Source organism: Dromaius novaehollandiae, chromosome 12, assembly GCF_036370855.1.
Source record: "Dromaius novaehollandiae isolate bDroNov1 chromosome 12, bDroNov1.hap1, whole genome shotgun sequence".
Lineage (NCBI taxonomy): Eukaryota > Metazoa > Chordata > Aves > Casuariiformes > Dromaiidae > Dromaius > Dromaius novaehollandiae.
The window spans coordinates 13,189,359-13,214,394 of NC_088109.1; the positions used below are offsets into that span (position 1 = coordinate 13,189,359).

Genomic DNA, 25,036 nt, shown 5'->3' on the forward strand with positions numbered 1-25,036 from the left:
ACACATTCTACTTTATTACTGCATAAATATACATATACCCCTGTTTATATAGACAGCTATCTAGAAGCAGCCATCAGTGAAGAAGAACATTTGGAAAAGGTGTTCAGCTTGACACATCTCAGCCATGCGGCTGCAGCCCCATGCAGTGATGGGGGTGAAAGCAAAGACTCCACTTTGCCCACCACCTTCTCCATCCAGCCACCTTCCCCAATCTTTTTCTTATTCAGCTCAAAGAGGGCCCAATAAATACCAAAGCTGAAGCTCAGACCTCTTGGTCAGTTCAACCCAGCAGTAACAAGGCAGCTCTCCTACAGAGGAGCAAGGTGACCAGCTCGCGCGGGGTCCACTGAGGGCCTGTGATCGCACAGGGGAGGCTGCAGGACCCAAAAGGCCAGAGCAGCCAAGGGGAAGAACGGGAAGGGCAGGCAGACCAGACCTCCCCTCCTACCCACGGCATGCCACCTCTTCCACGAGCAGCCTGGCCTGCGCAGCTTGACGAACTTCAGAGAAGCTTAAAGCTGAATAAACGGTCAACTCATCATTAGGAAGCACTGGAAGAAACTTATTAAATACACATGTATTGACAGAAAACAAGTGCTGTTATTTTAGAAATCTGCAGAGAGACAGTCATATGCAGTTCAATGCAAAATTTTTCATATTTAGAAGCAGTCAAAAAAGCAAAGTATTAGACTGTATGAGGGATGCAATAGGGAATACTGAAGATAAAATATCCTGCATTTAGATCTAATCACTTCCTGAAAAAGGAATTTGAAAGACAAAAGTAGCTTCAAAAATAGGAAACAAGGACAAAGGCAGTAAGTCCTTTACATGCAACTTCACTTACAAAGAAAAAAATCCATATTAACAGCATACAATACAAAAGCATACGAAGTTGAGCAAGGGAAGAAAAATAAAACACCTTTATACAAGAGCACAATTATGTAACAGGGGAAGTTACACAACACCCTGAAACTCAGTGCTCCTAGACATCACTTCTCTTCCAACAAATAAGAGCATAGATTTGGTATTTACACAACTAAGACTTCCAAAGCTGTATCCAGTTGGCTGAAGTTTCATTGTTTATAAAATAAAATATTAGTGTTTTTATCCTATGTAAGAGGCATCAGGAAGAAATGTAAAGCAAGGGACACCACTATCAGAGGGTTTCTTGCTTTGACCCTCCTCTGAAGCATTCACTTTGTTTCCAAAGAGAATGCTGTAAATTAGAAGAATCACTAGTTGTATCTGGCATTTCAATTCCTGTTCCTCAAAATATTTCAAGGGTTGAAGAAAACCAGAAAATCACCACAAATGAGAATGCTGTCACTCCACTGTCTCTAGAAAAGTAAGTGATCCTGCCCTGTAGAAAGAAATGTCATATTATATGTAGCATATGTGAAATGGAAGCAAGAACCATGTGAGAAAAGGCATCATCCTTTTTCCATGGGTAACAGTCCTTTTCTGTAATACCATCTATTACTAGATCTAAATTTCAAAACTGGCAAGCAAGACAAACTGAACAGTGTCCCAGAAAAGACCTCAGCTTATTTTAAAGCCGAGCACATTAACTGCAGAAGGGGTTTAAAAAAACCTGCATACCTTGAAAAAGTAACAATCATCGTGAGTAGACACAGATGACTGCCACAAAAAAGTTAGCATTTACTGAATTACTCAACACCATGGTATTTCAGCTGCATTAATTTCTTTCTTGGCTTGAAGTCGAAAGTGCATAAATTGTGAATTAGTTAGCAAACATTAACTTTTTAGTGTCATTCACATATATGTGAATATCTGCAAATGCAGATATCAATAAAGCTGGAAAGTCAAATATTTAGAATACTGCACAAAACTAGCATAACAGTTACCTAACATTTAGACTGAATGTCATTATATAGCTCATCATCCTTGACAGCAATCCATGGCATATATTAGGAGAAAAAGTTCACTTTTTCATACCCTTGAAAGCAAAACAAAGCACAAGAGAACAGAAAAATCGGGGTTTTTTTACCATTTGGGTTGTAACTTTTTGCTACGTGTACCTAGTACAAAAGCGTTCAGTCTCAGTCTGGCTTCCAGACTCTAACACATCTCCACAAGAAAAGGTCACGTCAAATTTCTGGGTTCCCAAACACCACAAGAAAATAATACCTATAATTCCACTGATGCGCAGCAGTCTCAAATGTAGAGGTTTGCAATGTAGTGTCCTGTTCTTTCAGTGTACAGTTGCTGAGTTTATAAAACAAGGCTCCCGAAACAATGCACTGTTAAGTTGTGCAGCAAGTGCACAGTATTACGTGTTCATGATGCAGGTAAAAAGGATGGTACAAAATAAAGAAAAAGGCAGGTATATAAAACTCCACTTAGACCTCCTCAGATGATATTGTGTGCTCAGGGTAACTCCTCCTGTGACCTCCTGAGTGATTAGTTCAAGCTTCAGACTTTTTGTTCAAAGGTATTTTGTTTTGGTATCAAAGCCACATGTGTTTTTGTACTCCCCTGGAAAATTAAACATATTGTGGCATTACACTTTGGCCTGACCGTAAATGGTCCCTGCAAGTCCATAAAGTCTTTATAGTAAATGCTGAAAAGCAAAAAGTTTGGAAGAGACAAGATAAAAATAAAGGCCACTTTATAGTCTGACTGATAGCAGCTTTAGATGTGCTCTCTACAAGATTTCCCACTGCGTTTTTAAATAAAAAAGGGTAAATATTTTTGCATATCATGCTAAATATATTACAAAAAAAATGCAATTGCAAGGTGTGACCATTCTGCCCTGCCCCATCTTTCAAAGAGGACCAACAGGTATCTCATTGTTTGGAAGGAAGATCCAGAGAGAGGACCCTCAAGAGGGTCACTGCAGAGAAGCTGAGGGAGAGAAGAAATAAAGGATAAATCCTCTTTGAAGCTATTTTTAAGACAGAAGAGAAAGAAAAGAGTGGCTAAAAGCAGAGAAGGAATCAAGCACCCACCATGGATATGAAGACACTGAACTCTGAGTGAAGGCATGACTGTTCCCAACTCTGTCGCAGAGTTCCCCTGTAATCTCAAGTCTTCTGCTCTAAAGACTCAGTTCGCACCAGACAGATTATTCCCAGCCTTCAAGAGCTTTGCACCTGAGGTTTGAGACGTTTCACTAATATAATGAACACAGGAGTGGGAAGGGGAGACATAAATAACGCGTGAAAGCCTCTACAGTACCTATAGTCATGAAATTTCTCTGGTCTTGGTTTTACTGCTATCTTCCTGATACTATAGGATCCTATGGCTTCAACCTACAGTAAGATATATTTATAGTTCTCAGTTACAGCAGTTACACAAAAAGAGTTCATAGAGAAGAAAAAAGTGGTACATTAAAGGTAACTGAAATAACAAGCTATCAGTCTTGATAGTTTCCAAGGCTGTTTCAGAGGGAGAAGAGAATAGCACATAAATGCCAAACAGTTCCCATGTGAACAGGCTTCCCCTCACACCAGTTAGCTGCTTCAGATAATGACCTATGATTTCAGCCCCCCCTTTTTAAAAAAAAAAAAAAAAAAAAAAAAAAAAAAAAAAAAGGGTTTTTTGGTTCTGTTTTTTGTTTTTTTAAATTTTTTCAAGAATAGCACAAGTGTTATAAATGCTTTCCTAGCTGAAGTGTTCATATTTCTAAATGCATTTAAATACACCATTACATATAGGTCCAGTACTGGACTCAAAAGAAAAAAAACAAACCACATATCTGTAGCTTCTGTACATGAAACCCTCCATCAGTAATATTTCACAGTCCCTCCATTGTTTCAAGTTTTTAAAATTCTTACAAGATGACATTACATTGAAGTTACACTACCACACATTGGATTCAATCACAGTGCCCATGTCCTAATGCAAAAAGAAATATCACATCTCGGAAATCCTTACCAAGCAACATGCAACTTAAGTTCTCGATTATCTCTCTATAAAGAGAATATACTCTGCATGATGACCGATTGTTTTTTCCAAAAGGATTGAAGTGCTGCTACAGAGTATCTGTTGCCTCCCTCTGGGTGCTTATGAGAACTATTTATTTACGAACAAACTGAAGTAGTTTTCGTGCAGTAGTCAGATGCGGCAAGAGCCACCATCAGCTGAACCCAAAGAGGGAGACCTGAATACGCATTTAGAAATGTGACTGAACTCGTAAACAAGGAAACAAGAAAAACAAGCAGAAGCATGCAAGTTGCAACTTAGGCCTTCTGCCTTAAAGGCTCCTAAAATGCATGATTTCATTAAACTATTCTCTCCTTAAATTCATCAGTGCTTTAGGTCAACTACCCTAAAGACCAGGAAATACATAGGCATCCTAACAAAAACCTGCAAATCTAACATCTTGACCACAGAGATTCACTACTAGATCCTCTCCTCTCCACCCTCTGTGGATTCAGGGACATGAACCTTACAGTACACCTGCAGCTCTAGATAGTTCAGGCAACACCAGTGAAAAACTAATTTCAAACCTCTTACAGAACAAAAACAAGTTATCTTGAAAAATTCTGAAAGCCACTAATCAAAAAGTAAATCACTAATTCATCAGATTACAATTTTTTTTAAAAACAACAAAAACCTGGTTTCCTATGATTGGAAATTAGTAAATTTGATTCTACTCTTAAAGCACTGCAAGTCCTAAGCTGCCTTTGGAACAAGGCATCCCATAGGTCATAGCCCCCACACCAAGGAGATAGTTTTGTACTAAAATCGAAAATCCAGTACTACATGCTTTTTACATCACTGCATTAAACACGCTGTCCCCACAGAAGAGTTACAGTAGGCTACTGGAAGATTCACGCACAGCGCTCCGATATTTTTCATCCAAGGTAGCTGAACAAGATTTTTAAAAGGGGGAAACATTAAGATTTTATATTAAATTGGGGGGGGGGGGGAGACACTGCTAGAGGCAAAGAAAAAAAGCATTCTTTAATTTTCTCTTCACCCTCCACAATACTGAAATAACATCAGTCAGGGTTATAAACATCTGTAATTGCCAGGGGAATGTACAATACGTTCAGAAACTCCAGGCCCACATATCCTGTAGCTCTGCACTTCACAAACAAAAGGTTGGGGAAAGAAAGAGGGGGTGGGGTACCAGGAATAAAGGCTTAAAGATTAAAGTCACAGGCAGAGACAGACGGCTCCGTTTTTTAATAACTGAAAACACGGGTTGTGCCTGAATGTGCTCATTGTTTTATGGCGGGGGGAGAGTCTACGCATGCTGGACTGGCTGGCGACAGAACTGCCTTTGCATCAAAAATAAGATTTACAAAAAGAAAAAGGACACCAACCCCATGCCCTAATTTCCCCTCTTGTAATGTTTAATGATGCATTCAGGTAGAAATCAACAAATTACCCCACCTTCCCTTTATTAAATCGGGGACTTCAGGACTGCAAGAAGTACCTGATTGTAACAGCCTCAGAGACCCAAGCGAAGAGCTCTGCAGGGTTTATGCTCTGAAGGAATACAGACTACTGCAGTAACAGTCAGGCATAACAAATGGGCACATCTATTAAACACAAGCATCTTATAAATCAATTTCTGATAGTTTATTTTCACAATAAAAGACACTTGTAAGCCTAAATTATATGATCGAAGCAGATTTTTATATGGATTCAAGTTCAGCTGACCCAATGAAAGCTCTTAAATCCAAAACTGAAAGAAGCATATGTACTTCTAGGGAACAAAAAAGTTCATGAGTTTCATTCACCTCTTTACAGCCACTACACATAAAAGATAAATCACCTGCTTTAAGCATTGTCCTAGAATATTAAAAAGTTCAGAAATGTTTGTGTTAGGTTTCATAAACATTATCTCAAAATTTTGAATAGAAGATCCTGATGACTACTCAATATCCCTGATTACTACAAATTTAAATTCTTTTAGAAGTCCATAATATACACTCTATATAAGGACAATTTTTAATACCTAAGTGGAAAATATTTCTGATGACTTATTTCAGTGAATTAGTACAAATTTGATGAATTAGCTCAAACTAGCACTCAGGAACCCACTGAAGTTGAACGCAGTGAGCCCAGTTCCGCTGCCAGGGGAACAGCTGACGACACAAACACCCAGTATAAAAAAAAGAAAATAAAAAATTCAGATCATTTTTATTAGTTTAAGATGTTATCATAACAGTTTGTTTCACTGTATCATTTTTAACCTACCAGCATTGCTTTAAATATGGACAGAAAGGAGATAATTGAACACGACAACAAGCTCTTTCATTTAAAACTGAGACTCCTAGCCATAACTTTGGGGGGATGCCTGAAATTAGGAGCAGGGAGACACACCACAGGAGTCAGTGAAAGGTAGTCTCCTGCCTGAAGCAGGCATGCTGTGCAGGGGAAGGATCAGCAGCCACAGTACATGGTTCTCCAGCCAAGAATGTCAGACCTGGAAAGCTCTAACTATGACTAAAGACTATCATCCCTTCTTTGTTGATGCAACACTTGCATCATCAGCTACTGGACATCTTGTTGAGATTAAAAATATTGTGTAGAGTTACTGTCTGTTTAGCAAAGGGAAAAAAAAAGAGAGGAGTCCATGTCAGAAAGGGAGGGGAAAGGAAAAGCCGAAACATGAGCTCATGAGCCTGTTATGGAGGATAAAGGCAGGCTTTGTCTTACTTTAGTCAAACCAAGTATGAACAAGAAACTCATCACTGTTTTGAGCTTGAACTCCAAAATTTGTTTCGTATGTAATACTGCCAACTTTTTTTCCCCTCACATACCTAAACTACCCCTCCTTCTCAAAAAGGGCTTCATCTGATGCTCAAATCAAGTATTTACGTACAAATGAAGTCAATATAGTAGTCGAGACTATCATTCCCTCCTTGCTAGAAGTTCTGACACTTCAGTAGCACATGCAAAAGCACTCATATAGTAAAAACAAACCTTGGTAATATGACATTGTCCTGGAACTCTTGTATAAACAACTAAAAGATATACAAATATAAAACAAAACCATTTGGAGGATGCACTGGATACCTAGCCACACTTGGTAGGGTTAGGCAACAGTTCTTAATCTGGAGATGCTTCTTTGGAGGGAAAAAAAGTAGCTCTTTTTAAAATTTCAAATGCACAAGTCAGTACAAAAATACAATGTAAAGTTTTAGTAGTACAATCTTTGGGAGCTAAGAAGAAAAACACTCATAAAAGCCTGTCCTCTGAGAGAAACACTACCCACCACTGCTGCCTCTAAAAGAGCTCAAGGGCAACAGTAAAAGGCAGCAAGGGAAAGCAGAGTCTGGACTCTCCTTTCTTGCTCTTAGCAAAATGCAAAGAGGGTGGTAATTTACCGTGTACAACCAAATTGTACATGAAAGTTCAAAAACAGCCAATTAAATCTAACATTATGGAACGGTACCGAGTGGCCGAGTGGAACGCGTTAGACACGCATTCCACGCAACGGCCACGGAGCCCGGCTGGGAGGCCGGTACTGTACAAAGTACAAAGGGTCAAGAAATTACTCTAGAAGGGAAGCCCAGCTTTGACCAGGAGCCAGGACAACTCGCCCAGGAGGTGAATGCTATGGATCGAGTCACTCACACGCTCGCAGAAGTACAACATCCAGGCTGCAGAGCTGAGTATTTAGCACTCAGTCATCTGCACCGACAGATCGCTATGGGTAGCAACACGTCCAAAATATTTCCATCATAGGAGGGCAAGCCTCACCACGATTAAAAATCAAATGGAAGGGGAAACCAAGACAGGAAGAAGAGACTCACTACAAGTACTGGTGAATAAAATGTGCTTGTTTTGGTTTACATCTCCTACACGATTAACTCTCCCATACGTTTCGGTACAGCTTCAGCTTCTCTGGTGAGCAGTTCAGTTTAGAAGAACGATTAAAGCAACCACCAATATCTAGTAGGAAATTAGCACAGAAAGGAAAAAAGGTTACCTCAAGCTACCAGAATTATATTCCAAAGTCTTCTCTACTTTGGAGCATGGTGAACCCAAATTTTGATGCCAATCTGCTGCAGAAGACCGACACACTGATAATCCTGCTGCAACTTGCTGGCAAATGGATAGATGGGGGTGTTTTATTATTTAAATGTGAAAATTAAAAGAACAACTACATTACTGTGTCCTACACTTCAACATACAACTCCATTCATATGAGAACTGGAAAGTTTGTTCAACTTCATGATACGCAATTTTACAAGATTGCTAACGCTAAACAGCTCTCCAACCTTCACTATCTCCAGATAGCAACATGAACTGTATCCCTCACAAGAGCAGCAGTGGTGGACCAAGAACAAAAACAAACATACATGCGTGCGTGTGCACATGTGCTGTACAAACAATCTCAGTCTTATGCCAAGCTCTATTTCAAGAGCGTGGCATATAGCCGCATTACTATACAGCTATAGCAGTAGAGCACACAGAAAGAAAAAAGTTTCCAAAACAATTTCCCAAAACAATTAAATGAAGGACGCCAGCTCTGGGAAAAGGTTACTTCCTCTTTCATTCTCTGCACTGTGTGCAGATAAACAGGGCCAAGGCAACAAGAATGTTTTGGAGAACCCAAATTTTCATAGCCAGTCTAGTGAGCAGTTTGTTAACACGCCTTGCTGCAACCCTGAATATTAGGCACTTTGTTCACTTAGAAGCTACCAATTTCAGATGAAGAGAAGAGTATTTGAACAGTTAATGTTGCCATTGTTATTGCTCAGGTTTTAAGAATTAATTCTAAGCTACCACAAAAACTTCATATGCAAAACCACTGCAAACTGATCACTTGAAACTAAACTCAAAGCAGTGACATATCAGTTTATTCCCAGTCCACTTTAACAAGGTTTTCAACATTCAAAAACACTAAAATTCTATTTGTTTAAAAATACAGATTTGATTCACCACCCAAATTCTGTAAGAGAGATTAATTTCAGACTCAATTCTCTAGCCTTCAGTCCACAGCAGACATCAGGCCCTACTTAACAATTTTGTATCAAATCATGAAAATAACAAGCATTCTTTATAGCTTGTCATTCCACTAAGTTAAATCACATTGTGCCAGAGAATCTTCTCCAAGGAAACCATTATCAAGCATATGGTACTATTTCATACTTTCTGCCAGAGCTTTTGACAGTGTATTTATTTTTATTTAAATTTTTGCTGACTAGTATTGCCTCACAAGACATACACCTCATTTCAGAATAGTCCCAAGGGGTCAACAGTCATGTAAATCTCACATCCCAGTACTTCAGGACAAAACAAGCTATATTACGCTGGATACACTATCTAAATTGCCAATACTACAAAGCAATCCAGATATTGCAGGTTGTATGGTATTTGTGTTTCACAGTAATACAGCATTCATATAATTAATAAAAGCTCCACTGTAATAAAAAAGGTGATGCTCATTGTAAAGGAAGAAATCAATGCAGAGTTTAACTACTAAATAAAACTAAATACAATACTTGCCAAGACTGGAATTTATATTGTATTAAGAGGGGCTGGAATTTAATGATGTATAACCACACAGAGATGATAAGGGACAGTAAGAGCACTTAAATTTTAAACAGCACTAATAGGAGGGAAGGAGAAACTGCTTTCTGTAACTGAAAAAGTTAAGGTATCATGAACTTTTTATATGAAGATGACTTCTTTAAAGGTTTAGTTCAACAGCAGAATAAACACCATAAAAAGGTACTTAGGTTTTTGTTGGCTGAATATAACTTTAGGAATTTTTAAAAACACCTTGAATGATTTACTTTATTATTAAAAGAGAGTTACTGGTACGAACAGAGTTTTGCAGCCAACTACAGAGGATAAGTTTAGGGCATTTGCTTGCTAGAATAATTATAACGTTTTGATCTTGGAGATGGCCAGTTTAATTTGTTGCTTTGAATTTTATACCCAGAAAAGCATAGACCACGTGAGATGAACATACCAAAACCATCAAAATAAAGAGGTACTTTTCTCTCTAAACAAACCTCAAAGAAAAAGGTTTTCTACTAGGTATTTTGAAGAATCTCAAGAGATGTAATGGTTCAGCACATCCCTGCATAATTTCACAGAACAGCTGAAACAAAAGAGAACATGCTGTGATTATTATAGATTTTCAGAATAGTTCAGAGCAAGTTCTCCCACGTCTTCTCTAGGATGAATGAACAACACTGAATAAAATTGAAGGGCTGACTCAGGGGTGTAGGCATTTTACCAAGTAGTAGTGACAAGTTGTGTAAATGAAGTTTTTTGTGAGTAGTAACATCTGTTGGTTATGTAAATTATCAAATCAAGATCAGAACCTTCAGAAAGGCCAGATTTGTGCTTCTGACCAAGAAGGGTTGTCAGGAGAAGAGTACTACAGGTCTCCCAACTCTGCGTCCCCCACTCTCTACCCCATGTATGTTCAATTTGATAATCGAGGGCCACTTCTCTCCCAGATTTAAATTTGAAAGCTCAAGTAGAGGTTGACAGCATCCCCAGGGAACTGGGAGGAAAGCCTACAGAAAACAAAGTCAACTCAGAATACGCGTTTCTCTGCCCAGCTCATGTGATCGGCTCTCGGGAACGCTGGCACCACTCGAGTGATTCAATGGAAAACCGTAACAAACAGAGCCTAAGAATCCAAGAGCAGCAAGAAAATAATATCGAGTGCAAAGTAGTAATGCTTCCACTCAAATCATTCTGCACCTGTAAATTTACACTTTCGCTGTCTAAAAAAACAGAGCAATATAACCATAATATTTCAAAACATCATTTGTTACAGCAAAAATTGAAGAAGCACCAGCTATGGACCCTCAGGCATCACAATCTAGCTTGGACTAGAAACAAAATGAGGAGCCCAGAAATTCAGCAAAAGTACCTGCACATGCTAATTTAACCCTCATGACATAATTCAAGTGACTAAGAAGAAATTCCTAAGCAAGAGTTGGTAAAAACCAGTGTCAGCAGTATAACAAGAGTGTCTAAGTATTGTACACTTCCCTCTTTCCAGGAACCCATTCTTAGCTATTTTTGCCTTGTGGGCTTTTTGTTTTTGTTTTTGGTTTTTTTTTTTTTTTAAACACATCTTTAACTGTTACTTTTCACATTTTGTTAGGTCTTGTTTCACATTCATCTCTGCTAGACACAGTTTCAAAGAAAATTAGACTCTAAATTAAACCTTCTAACAACAAAAACTAGATTTACAGAACGAGATGGAAGACTCGGAATATGAATTCCATTTCAAATGAACTTAAGTAAATATATTTCATTTGTTATCTAACCCCTCTGGTCTTCACATCAAATGATGGAGACAACTGCTATGGAAGAATCATATAATAATAATGGAAGAGAAATACAAGGAAAATCTATTAGGTATATTCTTACTGACAGCTTATTGGAGACCCCAAAATTAAATTCAGTTAGATTAAAGTGTTCCCAATAAATTATTTTATAAGCTACATTTAAAATGTCAAAGTTAATCTGCTTTTGAGGGAAAAAAACTCTTGCTGTGTTGTAAAATATAACACTGAAATACATTGCATAATGAGGAAAAAAGGTAAATAATCTAGACAGAAAGTGAAATAGACTTTAATGACCAGTCTACATAGAGGTTAAAAAAAATGGATAAGAATCACCTGAATGGTATTTTAATTTTTCCTCTCTTAATAAAGTAATGCTAGCATACATTTACAATTTAAAAAATACATTGTTTTTATCTCTAGAGGTTCTTGTTAATCAAGGTACACATTACTGGGGAAAAGAAATTAAAAGACTACGAGGGGAAAAAAAACCCACACATTTGCTCTTTTGGTAGTCACCATGTTTTAAATCTCCATAATACTCTCTATAGGTCAGAAAAATAAGAGTTAAAAGTACAATGAGAAAAACTTGCTCTTTCTTGTGAGGAGACAGATTTAAAGTTCTGTTGGCCTAAGGAAAATTAAATCACAGCGTCCCAGAGGCAGTCAGAGCACACCAGTTTTAGGAAGGGCTTTACCAGCAAAATGAAAGCTTTGACATTTTCAGTTCCAAGAGTCAGCAGCAGCAATCTGCTCCCTCAACAGCACCACTGGGCAGTCAAAGAGCCTATTTCTTTTCAGTAGCATTAGTAAACGAGAGTGCAAGCTTATATACTATACTGTTAAACCTAGAAGCAACCTGGATATATAATTAAGAAAAAAAGGAAAAACACAAAAGTATATCAAGAGCAGGCTATTGGCAACCCATTCTCTGTCGCAAGCCATCCTCCCTCACAGTATCAGGGCCTGCCTAAACTTAATCTTCATCCAGCCACAACAAAATAGACAAGGCCAACTTTTAGAGGTGTTGAGAACCTTTTCTCATCTCCTCCTCTTATCCACCCAGAAAAGACCACCACGAAATAAACATCAAGAAACTGCTCTTCAACCTTCTTTCCCACCGTGTTGTTCCTCTTCTGCCTCCCCTTCCCCAAAAGGGATTTTAATTCGTATGTGGAACCACCTGACAGGTGGGGAAACTGGGGGAAAAGCCAGTTCCAACTACCCGCTTCAAGATCAGCCTGCTATATGGTTTACTCTCCACTACCTAAGAGAGGTATACAGTGTACCAGTGACATTCAGCTGCCAAAAGCAAAGTCTGCACATGGACCTCAGAACAATAGATTTTCTGAGAGTTATAAGGAAAAATAAGTCTGATATGTTTTGCACTTTCCGCCAGAACGACAGGCAAGATTATCATCACAAACAATGCCAAGGCTATAGTCTCCTCTCTACTGCTTATTTGAATATTCATGGCAACAAACTTCAGCCAAAAAAAAAAAAAAATCTGCTGAAATTGCTAGGCATGGGCCAAATTCAATAAAGCAACAGCATCCCTAACTGTAAATGCATCAATTCTTAATGAAATGCTGAAATCGCCAAGCAAGAATACAGCCTTGATGACATGCTCAAAGGCTGTTAAGGCTCAGTTTTTGGTAGCTGAGAACTAACAGAATTAGAAAGAGATACAGCAGCAAACCTCATTTTCCAGAATATACTTGATTTTGGAAAACTAGCCAGACAGGCTATTTTTCTCACCTACTACAAAGTGACATTTGCCATCTATAGGCTACTGCCCAAGGATCCTGCATTTCAATCACGTCCGTTACCATACAGTGCTCCACTGCATCCGACAGGTTCTCGTGGCTCTGCTCCTTCAGCTGAGCTGACCTTGGCTGCTTTTATTAAGTCCATACTGTACTCTGGACCTGGAACCTAAAGGATTCTTTTTTTAATTGAACACCAGATCCCAACTTTACATCCTGTTAACAGAAACTCACATTGCTCATTCACAGAGCAGACATAGTCCACTTTTGGACAAATCAGGAGGAAAGAAATGTGCATATTTGTCCCGACCACAAGGTGAAAAAAAAAAATCTAACACAAAGCAAGCAAACTAAAAGCACGAAAAAATATTTCTTTAAACTCCTGCCTTAAGGATGCCTACTTTTTAATGTTTGACAATATTGTTATTATGCTGTACGCAAACATGAATACATGCAACAGTTATTTCAATATTTTGAGTGGGTTTATACACATGCATACGTTATTTGGGTTTTAAAATGTGCTTTTGAGGCTTTAAGAATTTTAACATGGGGCAGGAGAAAAGGAGATAAGCCATTTTTGATCACACTATTTCAAAGTTCAAATACTGCCAGACACAGGCCAAAGTTTCAGTTTTATGTGCCCAAAGCTGGTCACATAGGTGAACAGCACTGTTAACACTTGGGATTTTTTGTTTTGCTTTTGAATACTCTTAACTGAATACTCATTACCTCATTGAGCCACAAAGAGACAAGTCAATCAAGGAAAGATGCTGATGCTAAGTGCTTTTAAAAATAACTTAATGTTTTGAGGTTTGGGTTTTTTTCAGTTTCTAACTGCCATCTAGATCCTTAACTTCATATACCAGGTTTGAAGTTTTCCCTTATCCTCTACTGAAATGCCTCTGAGTCAAGTCTTCAGATGTCTTTAAAGGATGCTTCATAAATTACTACAATTTAAACTCCTAAAATTTTGTCTTCTAATGCACAGTATATGATTTTTCAATAAATCAAAGAATTTTCAGTAGGAGAGTACAGTTCCAAAGTTACATACATGTAGAGCTGCATAATAAAGTCAAACAATCCAAACTACTTATCTGAATTTTTCCACCACACAGCAAAACAGATGCATGTGTATATTTCAATGTGTAATCAAATTGTTTCTCTACATCACCAGGATGCAGACTAAGTAATTCAATGCAAAAACATAACAGAATCATTTAAACACACAAGTCAGGAAAACAACTTTCAGCAGCAGTTGTAACATGAAGTGGTATGCAGTCAGGGGCAGAAATTCAGCATCATTAAGACTCCAACCTCATTAAGTACTGAGCGCCTTCAATTGCTACTAACTCTGCAGGCTCAGGCAAGCTACCTCTAGAAAATTGTGTAGTGTTTCCATATCCACATTCATGCACACACGCTCAGTGCCTCCATATCTAACACTCCTAGTATGGTGCAATCCTTCAAGATGTTGGAAGAATTCAGTAAACGCTGTGTATGTGTGAGTTAGCAACACTTGCCAGTAGGTCCCGGCCCTTCGCAGTTTGGGGAACATACAAGTCCAGCACCTGTTATGCAGTTTCACACCTGCACTAGGTTAGACTCTCCCCCTTGCAACAGGTCACTTGCAGCAGCCTACTCTGATGCACGTTCACATCTTTTCCACCAGTCCTATTCCGATGGAGATGACTGAACCGGCAGAGCCGCCACAGCCCTCCTGGCGGAGCGGTAACAACCATCCAATAGCAGGCAGCAGCCTAGCAAGAGCCACACAAACCCCAGACAGGACTGTGGCATGCCACTATTACTTTACATCTATACTCAAAGCCACATTTTAAATCATTTCACATACTGGAATGTCAGCGTGGATAACCACTGCCAGAACGCGACACAGAATCCCCCCAAAGCCAACCACAGGTTCAGGTAATCATGACCTCCCTTTTCACAACATAAATGCATAATTTCCGCATCACCCTTTGATGAAGGGACCACAGACTTGAAAAGAGGAAACAATTACAGTCATTAGAATTTCACCCAAGCATGAGATTTAATCTCAGGCCATGGTCTTGCCAATGGCTGTGGGGGTCTCAATGGAGACAAAATTGCTCTGTGGGAGAAAAAAATGCCTCGATGATGACATTAGTCAGCAAGAAAGACTGAGCTTTGTCTTCTATCCAACAGCACAGTCAAATACAAGGAAACCTTTTTCCCTCCCCCTCTTGATCCCAAAAAAGAGAAATACAGTAATTTTGTTTCTTTCTCTGAAATGCAGCTTTCACATACTTTGGAAAGTTTCTTCTCCAAAGCAATAATATGCTGGAAGAGAAGTGTTTAATTTAACAAAAATAGATTTAAGCATGAATAAGTATCTGGGACAAAAGACATTTTCCCCTGCCTACCCTGGTTAATATAATTGGATAGCTCTATCAACAACTCTCAAACATTTCTACAGCTTTCCTTATCCAACAAGTTCTCAAAGGACATTGCAAATTTTACATATGCAGGAATCATCTCCATTAAAACATGCCACCTGCTCTACAACACATTTAATGGAAATAAAAGACAGGTGGAACTTTGCAGAACAAATCTAGGCAAAGTTCTGCATTTAAAAATAGTGCCTGATATCTGAGAGTACCACCTATTATTATAAGCCAGTCATACATTGGGCCCCAAATAAGACAAAGGAAAGCTTTGGCAGAGAAGACAAGAAAGTGCTACAGGGGATTGGATTAAATCAGCTTTTCTGGTACTTCGGAAAAAGCAAATCAGCAGTGGATGAAACAACCCTTGTGATTCTTCTATAGCAGTACAAACTGAAGACAGACAAACATTTTTTAAACAAACTAAACAGTAAACCCAAATGAATCATCTCTTCACAGAATCTCCTCTTGGAGGGCCAGGGGTGAGGGACACCGATTCTTACCTGGGTCAACTTCTGCTAAAATCCCAAAACCCAAACTTCAATTTTTTTTTATTTATTTATTTTTTAAGTCCCCATGCCATTCTTTACCCCCACGATGCCACTGAATACAACTCATTTTTGTTTAAACTCTTTATTCTGTTTGCTTTTCTTCCACTATTCACATTCTGCTGTCATACTCAACATACATATTTGTCTGGTTGCATCCACACCTGCTGCTGGTAATGCTGATAATTACAATCTAATGTAGAATTAATCAGCTTAGGTTTGAAAAAGAGATCGTAATTCAAACTGGGAGCCAACACTAACCATTTCATGTTCACTTCAAGAGATTAGATAGGCTGTGCAAGAACATTTCGGTAGAATAACCGATAAGGAGATGGGAAATAAGAATTATTGGTATTTACTTAGCCTGCAACGCTTATGGAAGCAAACAGTTTAAAGGAAGCACTTCAGAATGGCTATTTAATCTGAATTTTACAGATAGCATTGAGAATATTTTCTCACAGAACAGCCGGTATCTTTGCAATCATAGCTATCGTACAAGCTGTTCAAGTCTCTCTTTGCTGGAATTCTCACTCAATTTTGCTCCATTATGAGCTGTGACCCACAGAACAAAACGCATGCATGAATCCAGCTGGAAATTACCACCAAGGAACATCTGTCCTTGCTCTCCAGCTTGCCAGGCCAACCTTACAGTTCAGGACAGAAATCTAGCGGCCACACTCAGACAACTTTTTATTCCACTTACGGACTTTAACAATGGAAACACGGAGGTTTAGTTTGCTCTCTTAGCTGGAGGATTTGTCATACATCTTCTTTGGAATTATATCTTTGATTTTTCCATCTACATTTTGTTTTTCTGAGGGTTTTAAAAAACAGGGGTTTGTAGCAGTCCTTCAAGAACATACATGATTACTTCTAGTACAAACAACAACAAAAACAAACATATTCAGGAAACAAAGTTCATGGCCCCACTGGGTTAAACTAGTTGTTCCTTTAAAAGCTGCATTCGATACCAAGCAATGTATCATCCAACTTATATCTAGCATCTACTAATCGAAGGCAGCTTCTAAATCAAGCTGTACAACAAATACAGTAGAACCTTATTAAAAGTTTGCTGATTAGCTGACCGCTGTGAATTGCTAAATTGGACTATTTAGCAAGCAAACATATCCATCGTTAAGTAAAAATACTACTTCAAAAAATGTGCTTTAAATTTATTTTGACCAGGGTAATTTTAAACACATTTCATATCCTTAAGTTGTAGTAGATTTTTATGAGGGTATAAGACTTCACTACATTAGCCTATATTTAAAAAATCTAAAAATGGATTAATAAAACTTGACCGCTCTCCCAAACAGCTTGCAAAATAATTTCAAGCAAGAAGAAACATGAAGCAAAACTGAAATGAAAGGCCATGGAGTTATTTGATGAATGCTAGTACACAGTATGATGGAACAAAGAAATTCTGTTTTTAAATCAATAGGAAGAATGATCAAACAACAGACTTACTCAGCACCATTACAGCCGATGGTTATTATGTTTTCTTGAGAAGCTGTCAAGTTTGTGTCAAATAATGAAATGTGAATTAGCACAGTTTTGCTGTATATAAGCAAGTATGCACAAAACCACTCAAAAGCTTCATAGAAAAATTGTTTTATATTAGCAAGGGACAATTTAACATCTAAACAAGGAAGCTGTTCAATAAAGCCATTCAGGTTTACAATCTATATTTACGATGGAGAACTAAATTATAAATCACATCTTCAAAACCAAGATATGCACAATTTATTTTTTTTTTAAACAAGCACTGCAAACAGTATGTTTCTGGCTTAATTCTTTCTTTCCTATTTCTAGTTAGGAACCTATTATTCAGTATAACTTTTGAGATCAGAAGATGACAGCTTTCTTGCTCCTTTTAAATTTTTCCACTCATAAAAAGGAAGACTCTTCTAGATTTAAAATCCAATATTACTTAAAGGTTAATGCATAGCTTAGGAGCCTGTTGAACCTGTTATTCTAATGGGGAAAAATCAGCTTCAACTCAAAAAACAGAAGAGGGCACAAAACGGATCATAACAACCAAGTAGACTAGTCTCGCTATTATAGCATTACCAAAAGTGTTAATACATCAAGAAAAGTAATGCCTAAAGAGGAAAAATTAGTGTTCAGCCATGAAAGTTATGATACAGATAGATAAAAACTCCACGTGAAAACTACTATTTTAAAGTATCCCAGTACACACACCTGAGAAGAAGTTTCATTCTACTGCAGTCTTACACAAGAAGCCTTACACAGCACAGGAACGATTCAGAAAGGATTCAGTACAACTACCTCGCATTTACTTAGTTGTTAAATGACCAGCAGCAGGGGGGAGATAGTTATGTGCACACAGAATACCATTGTTCCCACATCTCCAGTTGCTTTACAGGGTAAAGCAGATTATCTTTCCATAACTGTAAGATGAAGAAAATTTGACCCTGTCTATGGGGCTGTAGAGTCATCCCCCTCGCATGTGACTTCTGTGAAAACCAGTTTTGTCTCATTTGCGTTACTTGCTTCTGTCATGCAACGCACATACGAACGGGCTATACTTTTGTATTGCTTGACACATAAAGGACCACCATCAAAACTGCAGACAAAATAAAACTAAACTTCTTCAAAACAGAGCTAGTTTTCTTTAGGAATGGGGAAGGTAAGCCACAGTTCAGTTCCAAACCTGCTACTTAATTTTGTTTCGTTTCAAAGTAAGGTCACTACATCCAGGCTGACCTGTTACCCTACATACTTATCATTAAGATCCTACATCGTAAGCAAACACTGCCCTCTTGTGCACTGCAGTATCCTGGAGGCAAAGTTCCTTCGGGGGCCTTGGGGGAGGGGGAAGGGGTTTTTTTTGTTTTTGTTTTTTGTTTGTTTGTTTTTTAAAAGCAGCAATATTTTTATACCAGCTGCCTCTTCTTTATACATAGCCCTTTAGTCAAAAAATTGGCTTTAATTTAAAAACATCAATAAAAACTCCTTTAAGTTGTCAGACAGGTATCGGGCACCAGCAGATTTCCTTAAAGTGATTTAAAAAGACACTGTTTCAATCTCAAGAGAAAAGTGATTTCATTTACAAAAATAAACGTTTATTTATTTGCATTTTTTAATACATGGCAATGTCAGCAATTTACAAGAACAATAAGCACAAATTTAATAGGTTTTAAGCAAGCACACATACTAGTACCAGTTAGAAATGTTGAATTCTTGGCCCAAGAGTACTTCCATAACATCAACTGCTAAATAACAGCTCAAGAATATAAAGTACATTACAAGGGAGTTGCAGTTTAATATATTTTCATCAAAATGAGGTTCATTATTAAGTTATCCTCACTCCAAGCTGGCAGCAAGAGTCCTCAAAGCTCTCCAGTCACTTCTCTGACCAGAATGGCATCTACTGAACATCTACTGGCATCTACTTTCCTCCAGAACAGGCTTCCCTCAAACTTGCTCCCTCAGCAGCAAAAGGCCCCCACAAATTTTTGTTATATGTTTATGCAGCAGAATGCAGCCCATCATGACTTAAGTTCAAAGGCAGACAGCCCCTCAGAAAGGTGCACTTTGAAAAGTTTCTACAGAACAGATACTTGCCTTCAACAGCTGGACAGGTACACACCACCACACAAACAGTCCACTTGTGCACAACAGAATTAATGGTGGCACCTCACTTGCCAATAGATAAAGGATTAAAAATACTAGAGGAATTACAATGTACACAAATGAGCTTATACCATCTCTACATATTCTAACTAAATCAATGCTGCTTTGGTTTGTTTTACCATATGCATTAAAAGGAACATACCCACTACTTCAAGTAGGAATCAGATACCTGGTAAAACTGCTATAATCCATTTATTTCCCCACTCCCCTTCTAAAAACCACCCACTAATGGCCACTTGCTCCAGGAACTTTTATTTTGAGGAAGCACAACAGATTCTCGAAGTGGATCAGTGTTCCTTCTCCATCTGACAACAGGTAGACTTCAGTGACAAAAAGTCCTTCCAGTCTTGGCCTCCCATTGACAAGAGGCTGTGAATACTACCACCAAATCCTAGAGACTCGCTCCTGCCATATGAAGTGACAGGAGTCAACACTAAGATCAAAAATGAAATCTTTGACGAAGAAAGGTCTAGCAAAACTCTACTTGTCCATTCACCTGGGCTGGGGGGGGCAGGGAAGAAGAGTCATATCTTCACAAAGTTGTCAACAAGCAAAGTTCATACTGGTGCAAGTATATGCGTATATATATTTTTTTTTTTTTTTTATGAGAGCAATGCAAAACTAACCCCGAGTTAACAAATCTTAACAGCTTACAACAAACTCAGCAAAACTAGGTATTTTTATGTTAATCATACAAATAATCTGTATCTGAATTTGAATGCTGGTAGCAAGCCCACATTTCCCTTGATCTCCCAAGATTGTTTTCATTGTACTCATTTGCATCAGCAAGACATGCTTTTGCTATGCTTATTTCGCCCTCCCCAAGCTCTTGTGCAAGTTCAAAAGTCTTGGCCCTTTCAATGTATCAGGTATGAATTAATGCCCTTCCTTAGCAGGACACAGCAGCAAAGTGGAAACAGACACTTGCAAGGCAGTTTTCTTTGAAAGGAACTGCAGGGACAAACAGTGACAATGAAGCTCTAGTCATAAAGTAAAGAGGTCAAAGGTTCAGACAGGCATAAGGATTACAAAACTACAAGTTTGTCAGAATTCCCCCCACAGGTTTAGACAACCAGGGTCAAGCAGTTGCTTTCCAATTAAAACCCTATAAGGCTACTCTGTCCTTTGAACTTCATAGGGGGAAAAAAATTTTTTTCTTTCTTTCTTTCCTCCAAGAAGTTCTTTGAGAACCCATCTCAAAATCAAACAGATAAAGGGCATCTGAAAATAGCTCACCTAAAACAAACACGGCAGCCGGCCTCCACGCCTGCGTGTGGGGCTGGCGCGGGAAGCGAGGGTGAGGTAACCATGTTCTCCGGTATTAGTGCGCTGACCCTTGCCAGGGCATGAAATTCAGCAGCAGCGAAGAAAAAAATCTGCTCCTGCTTAAACTACTTTGCTACGCAAAGTGGTCTTAAAATGAAATACGGGGATTGAATTTCTTCGGAAAGATTAACTCTTCTAACCTCTCTGCAGGCATTCCCTGCTGCTGAACTCATTTGAGAAGCCACTCAGGACCCTACTGGATGCACAGGGCTGTGACAAACAAAGGTACGAGCAAGCCTCGTTTTACTCTGGTGAAAATAACTAGCATCAGCTTTGCTGAAGTTCAGGGAGCCCAGATTGAACAAAACCCAGAAGTTTCAGAAAACCCACAGCGCGGTGACAGAGGCTACCTCATCCTGTGGAATTTTGACAAAATATCACTCTAAACCGGTAGAGCAATAATACAAATAGCTGCAATGCATTTTGTAGGCATTCCTTACGTGCAGAAAGCAAACATAAGGCTGATGCAGGGTCCTCTTGTTGGTGGTGACAAGCTAAAGAATCCATCATCAAAATTCAGTTATTCAAGTTCTTGTTTTCTGTTTAGTAAATAGACTACAAAATGCTATCAATACAGTGTTTAGTGCACTGCTTGTTACATGATAATCAACCTGTTACAGCCTGGGGAAAGTCCTGAAATTACTAAAAAATATTATTAAAGAAGTTCTGGACTTGCTGTTCACAGGAATAGTGCAAATAAATGAAATAAATGGCACAGACCAAGCTATACAGCTATCTACAATAACTTAACACCTTCCTGAAACATCAGAGACAAATCTGTGACTGGAAAATAAACCAGTATGGTTTAAATTCAAGCAAGAACCACAATATAAGTCCGGTGTCTGTCATTTACTCCATTCCAACCTTGACTATCACCTTCCCGACAGAAGTTTAAGAAAGCATCTTGGGTGGAACTGTCTGCAACATTTCCAATTCCTAGCATGCAGGTTAAAAAAAACTTTTGATTTAACACTTGATATATTTTGTTTTCAAGGACAAGCTTTATAAGAAAAATGTAGCCACACAGAATGAAATATGACTTCCATTTTCCATTCCATTTGGTTACTGCTCAAATACTCTGCATTCATTTAAACCTAAGGTGGTGTCTCCACAGAAGCATCTTGTAAGTGGCTGTGAAAAGCATTTACCAAGGTCAAGCACTATCTTGCATAATATGACAAAAATGCAAGAATACTAGATTTAGCCATGAAAAGTCACTTTAAGAATTATCTAGACACAGAAATATGTTAAAGAATGGTAAATAAAGAGTTTCAGCTAATCTGTAAATGGGTGTATCAGCCTTGTTACAGCAAAAGAATTAACCCCTGCAGCATTCTGGAAGCACAGGTTAGAGAATATGGTACTGCTACTAGAGGACAGCTTGGGAGACCACCAAGAAAAAGGTCCCCTGGAAGAGAAGACCTGAGATGAGAAAAGAAAATTGGCTTCCCATGCAGAGCTGGTGAGGAGCTCCTGAGGGGGAACCCATAGGCTAGTTGTCTGGTGGGAGACCTGAGAGGCTGAAGTTGGTGCTTCCCAGCCACAGCAAACAGCAATCCCATAAGATGGGGGAACTCAAGGAGGAGCCACCAGTTGAGACAACCTTCAAGGGAGGGAAAACAGAGTGTTAAATAAGAGCATGCAATGGCATGTTTTCATACCTGTAACTTCTGCAGTAAAAGCTGCATGTGGATGAGGGCAATACAGAAGAGATGGCTACCACAGAACCCTCCACTCTCACCCCTGCTCCCTTCCCTACAGCCCTCCTGTCTCTAGTTTTTCTGTAGGTTAACTCACATCTACAGATCTCTCAGGACTGAATTTCAGAAGAGCAGTATTATAAAGAGCAGAGATGCAGAGTAAACATGGTAAGATACAGTACTCTGCACTCAGATTTTACTTAAAAGCCTTGGTTACAGAAAACCTGTAATGACAGAAAAATCAGATTCCACCAATAAGTTTAAAAAAAAAAAAAAAATTAGCCTCATCGTAGTAAGGAAAAAGCTTGAAATAGTGAACCTCAAGAAATCATGATTAGGAAGCAGATGAAAATAATCTGAATTTTTAAAGTACCATTATCTGGGAGGCCTGACTTTCCATTTCTGAAAAGCTGGAAGGGTTGGCAATATTGAAATACTGACCCTTAAATACTGAAGGCTGTATCCTGTTACATAGGATAGGCTATACTTCAGTCCGAACGCCACAGAACCATACTAAAAAATCATAACAGCTCGGAATAGCCCCAGCAGCATAGACCAGATTTTGACATCAAGATCTCACTTTTAAACCTGGGAGTAAAAATTAAAGAGAATCCACTATTGAGATTTAAGCATACAGTGTCAAGATGACAATTGAAATTTCTACTTCTATAAAGTAAATATTAATAACATGCTGCATTTTCATTACAGTTCTGTTTCTTGATATAAAGAATTGCTGTAAGTGAGGCTAATCAAATATTTTTTACTAAAATATGTAACCTGGTACAGCCAGAACTAAATGAGCCTGCCATGCTTATATGTGAACTGCTACCTGTACAGGATCATTCTTGTTGGGAAGAAAACTATCATGCCATCTAGTCCACCACCCACACATTTTTCTTTTCTCAGGCCTCTCAGTAATGAAATTTGCCTAGCTGTTATTCATTCAGTGTGGACAGCTGTGAGTAACTGCTCTAAACTTCTTTGTAAGAGCAATAGATAGTAAGCAAATAAGTCTATGTATTAAACAAGCATCCCAAATCTCTAAAATGGTAACAAAAAACGTTCTCCAAGTTTTCCCAAGTCCTCTTCATGAGAAAGTTTCCCCCACTCAGATTAGTTGTCTCCCGGAGAGAAAAAAAAAGCCATCTAACTAGAAGTCACTATCAGTACTTCCAAGAAAAGTTACTGTTTGCCAAAATAAACTTTACTCTTTGCAAGATAATCAGGTGCTTACAATTACTTTAAAATGAAAACTGATTGTAAGGTATAAGAAAAGACTAAAGGAGATCTCGGGTTTCTGAGAGTCGGCACACAGCCACTCCTCCCTTGCAGCTGCAGAACAGCAGAGCACAGATTAACACTACAGAGCATTTTGCTGCTGCTGAAATCAAGCAATAAGTAAGTGCCCATTATTCCATACAGAATAAATGCAAATAAAACAGTACAATGCAATTACTGCAAACACCACTTGCGAACGATAGGGCTGTTCAAGGGGAGCTTACTTCATACCTCGTGAAAAGCAAACTGGTCTGAACCTCGGGCTAGCCGCTGGGAAACCCAGTCAGGCACTAGCAGCCCCTTAACTCTCTCTGCACGCCAGGTGGGGATGGCTCTTTTAAAACCAAAGTGAACTGATCTAAAACGAGTTCCAAAGCAAGGCAGAGTCACCTGCCTTGCTCCGAAGACTAAAAACTGCCTACGAAGACTAAAACACATGATGACTGAGCCCCACACGCTGGCTAAACCTAAGGTAAGAGTGTCAGAACCCCGCGGCCCCCAGGGCAGGAGTTGGGCACACGCGTGTCCAGCAGGTGCGGGCCGCAGGGACTCAGACTCTGGCGGTTTCACCACGTGAGGACACAGCAGCTAAGGGCGCCGCAGGCAACGGCTCCATGCGCAACACAGCGGCAGCTCCTCCGCAGAGGGTGCGCGGGCCCCGCTGCCCCCGGGACGCGGGCTCAGCCCCTGCGGCCGGCAGCGGCCTCCGCGGGGAGCCCCGGCGGCGCGGCGCGGCCCGGCGCTTACCGCCGATGATGGTGCGGATGAGGGAGGCGTGCCCGGGGCAGTCGACCAGCGTGAACTGGAGCTCGCCGGGCCCCGGGCCCAGCTGCGGCGGCAGCGCCGTGCGCAGGCAGGAGAAGCCCAGGTCCAGCGTGATGCCCCGCGCGCGGCTCTGCGGCGCCCGGTCGAAGGCGGCGGTGGAGCCGGTGGTGCTCAGCGCCCGCGCCAGCGCCGTCTTGCCGCTGTCGATGTGGCCCAGGACGCCCACGTTCACGTTGAGGCGGCGGGGCGCCGCGGGCCCGGCAGCCATGGCGGCGCTGCACCCGGCCGGTCCGCTCCCAACAGCGCCCCTGCGGCAACGCGGGCCCCGCCGCC

At 39.6% G+C, this 25,036-nt stretch overlaps 1 protein-coding gene across 1 annotated transcript in view; it reads right to left on the minus strand.

The window, feature by feature from the left end:
- EEFSEC (eukaryotic elongation factor, selenocysteine-tRNA specific) overlaps nt 1–25,036 on the minus strand; it is a 128,980-nt gene extending 103,944 nt beyond the window's left edge. The window contains exon 1 of the mRNA XM_026093115.2: nt 24,686–25,036. Within this exon, the coding sequence (XP_025948900.1) occupies nt 24,686–24,971 (286 nt within the window). The 5' untranslated portion in view covers nt 24,972–25,036. The remainder of the gene's footprint in view (nt 1–24,685) is intronic.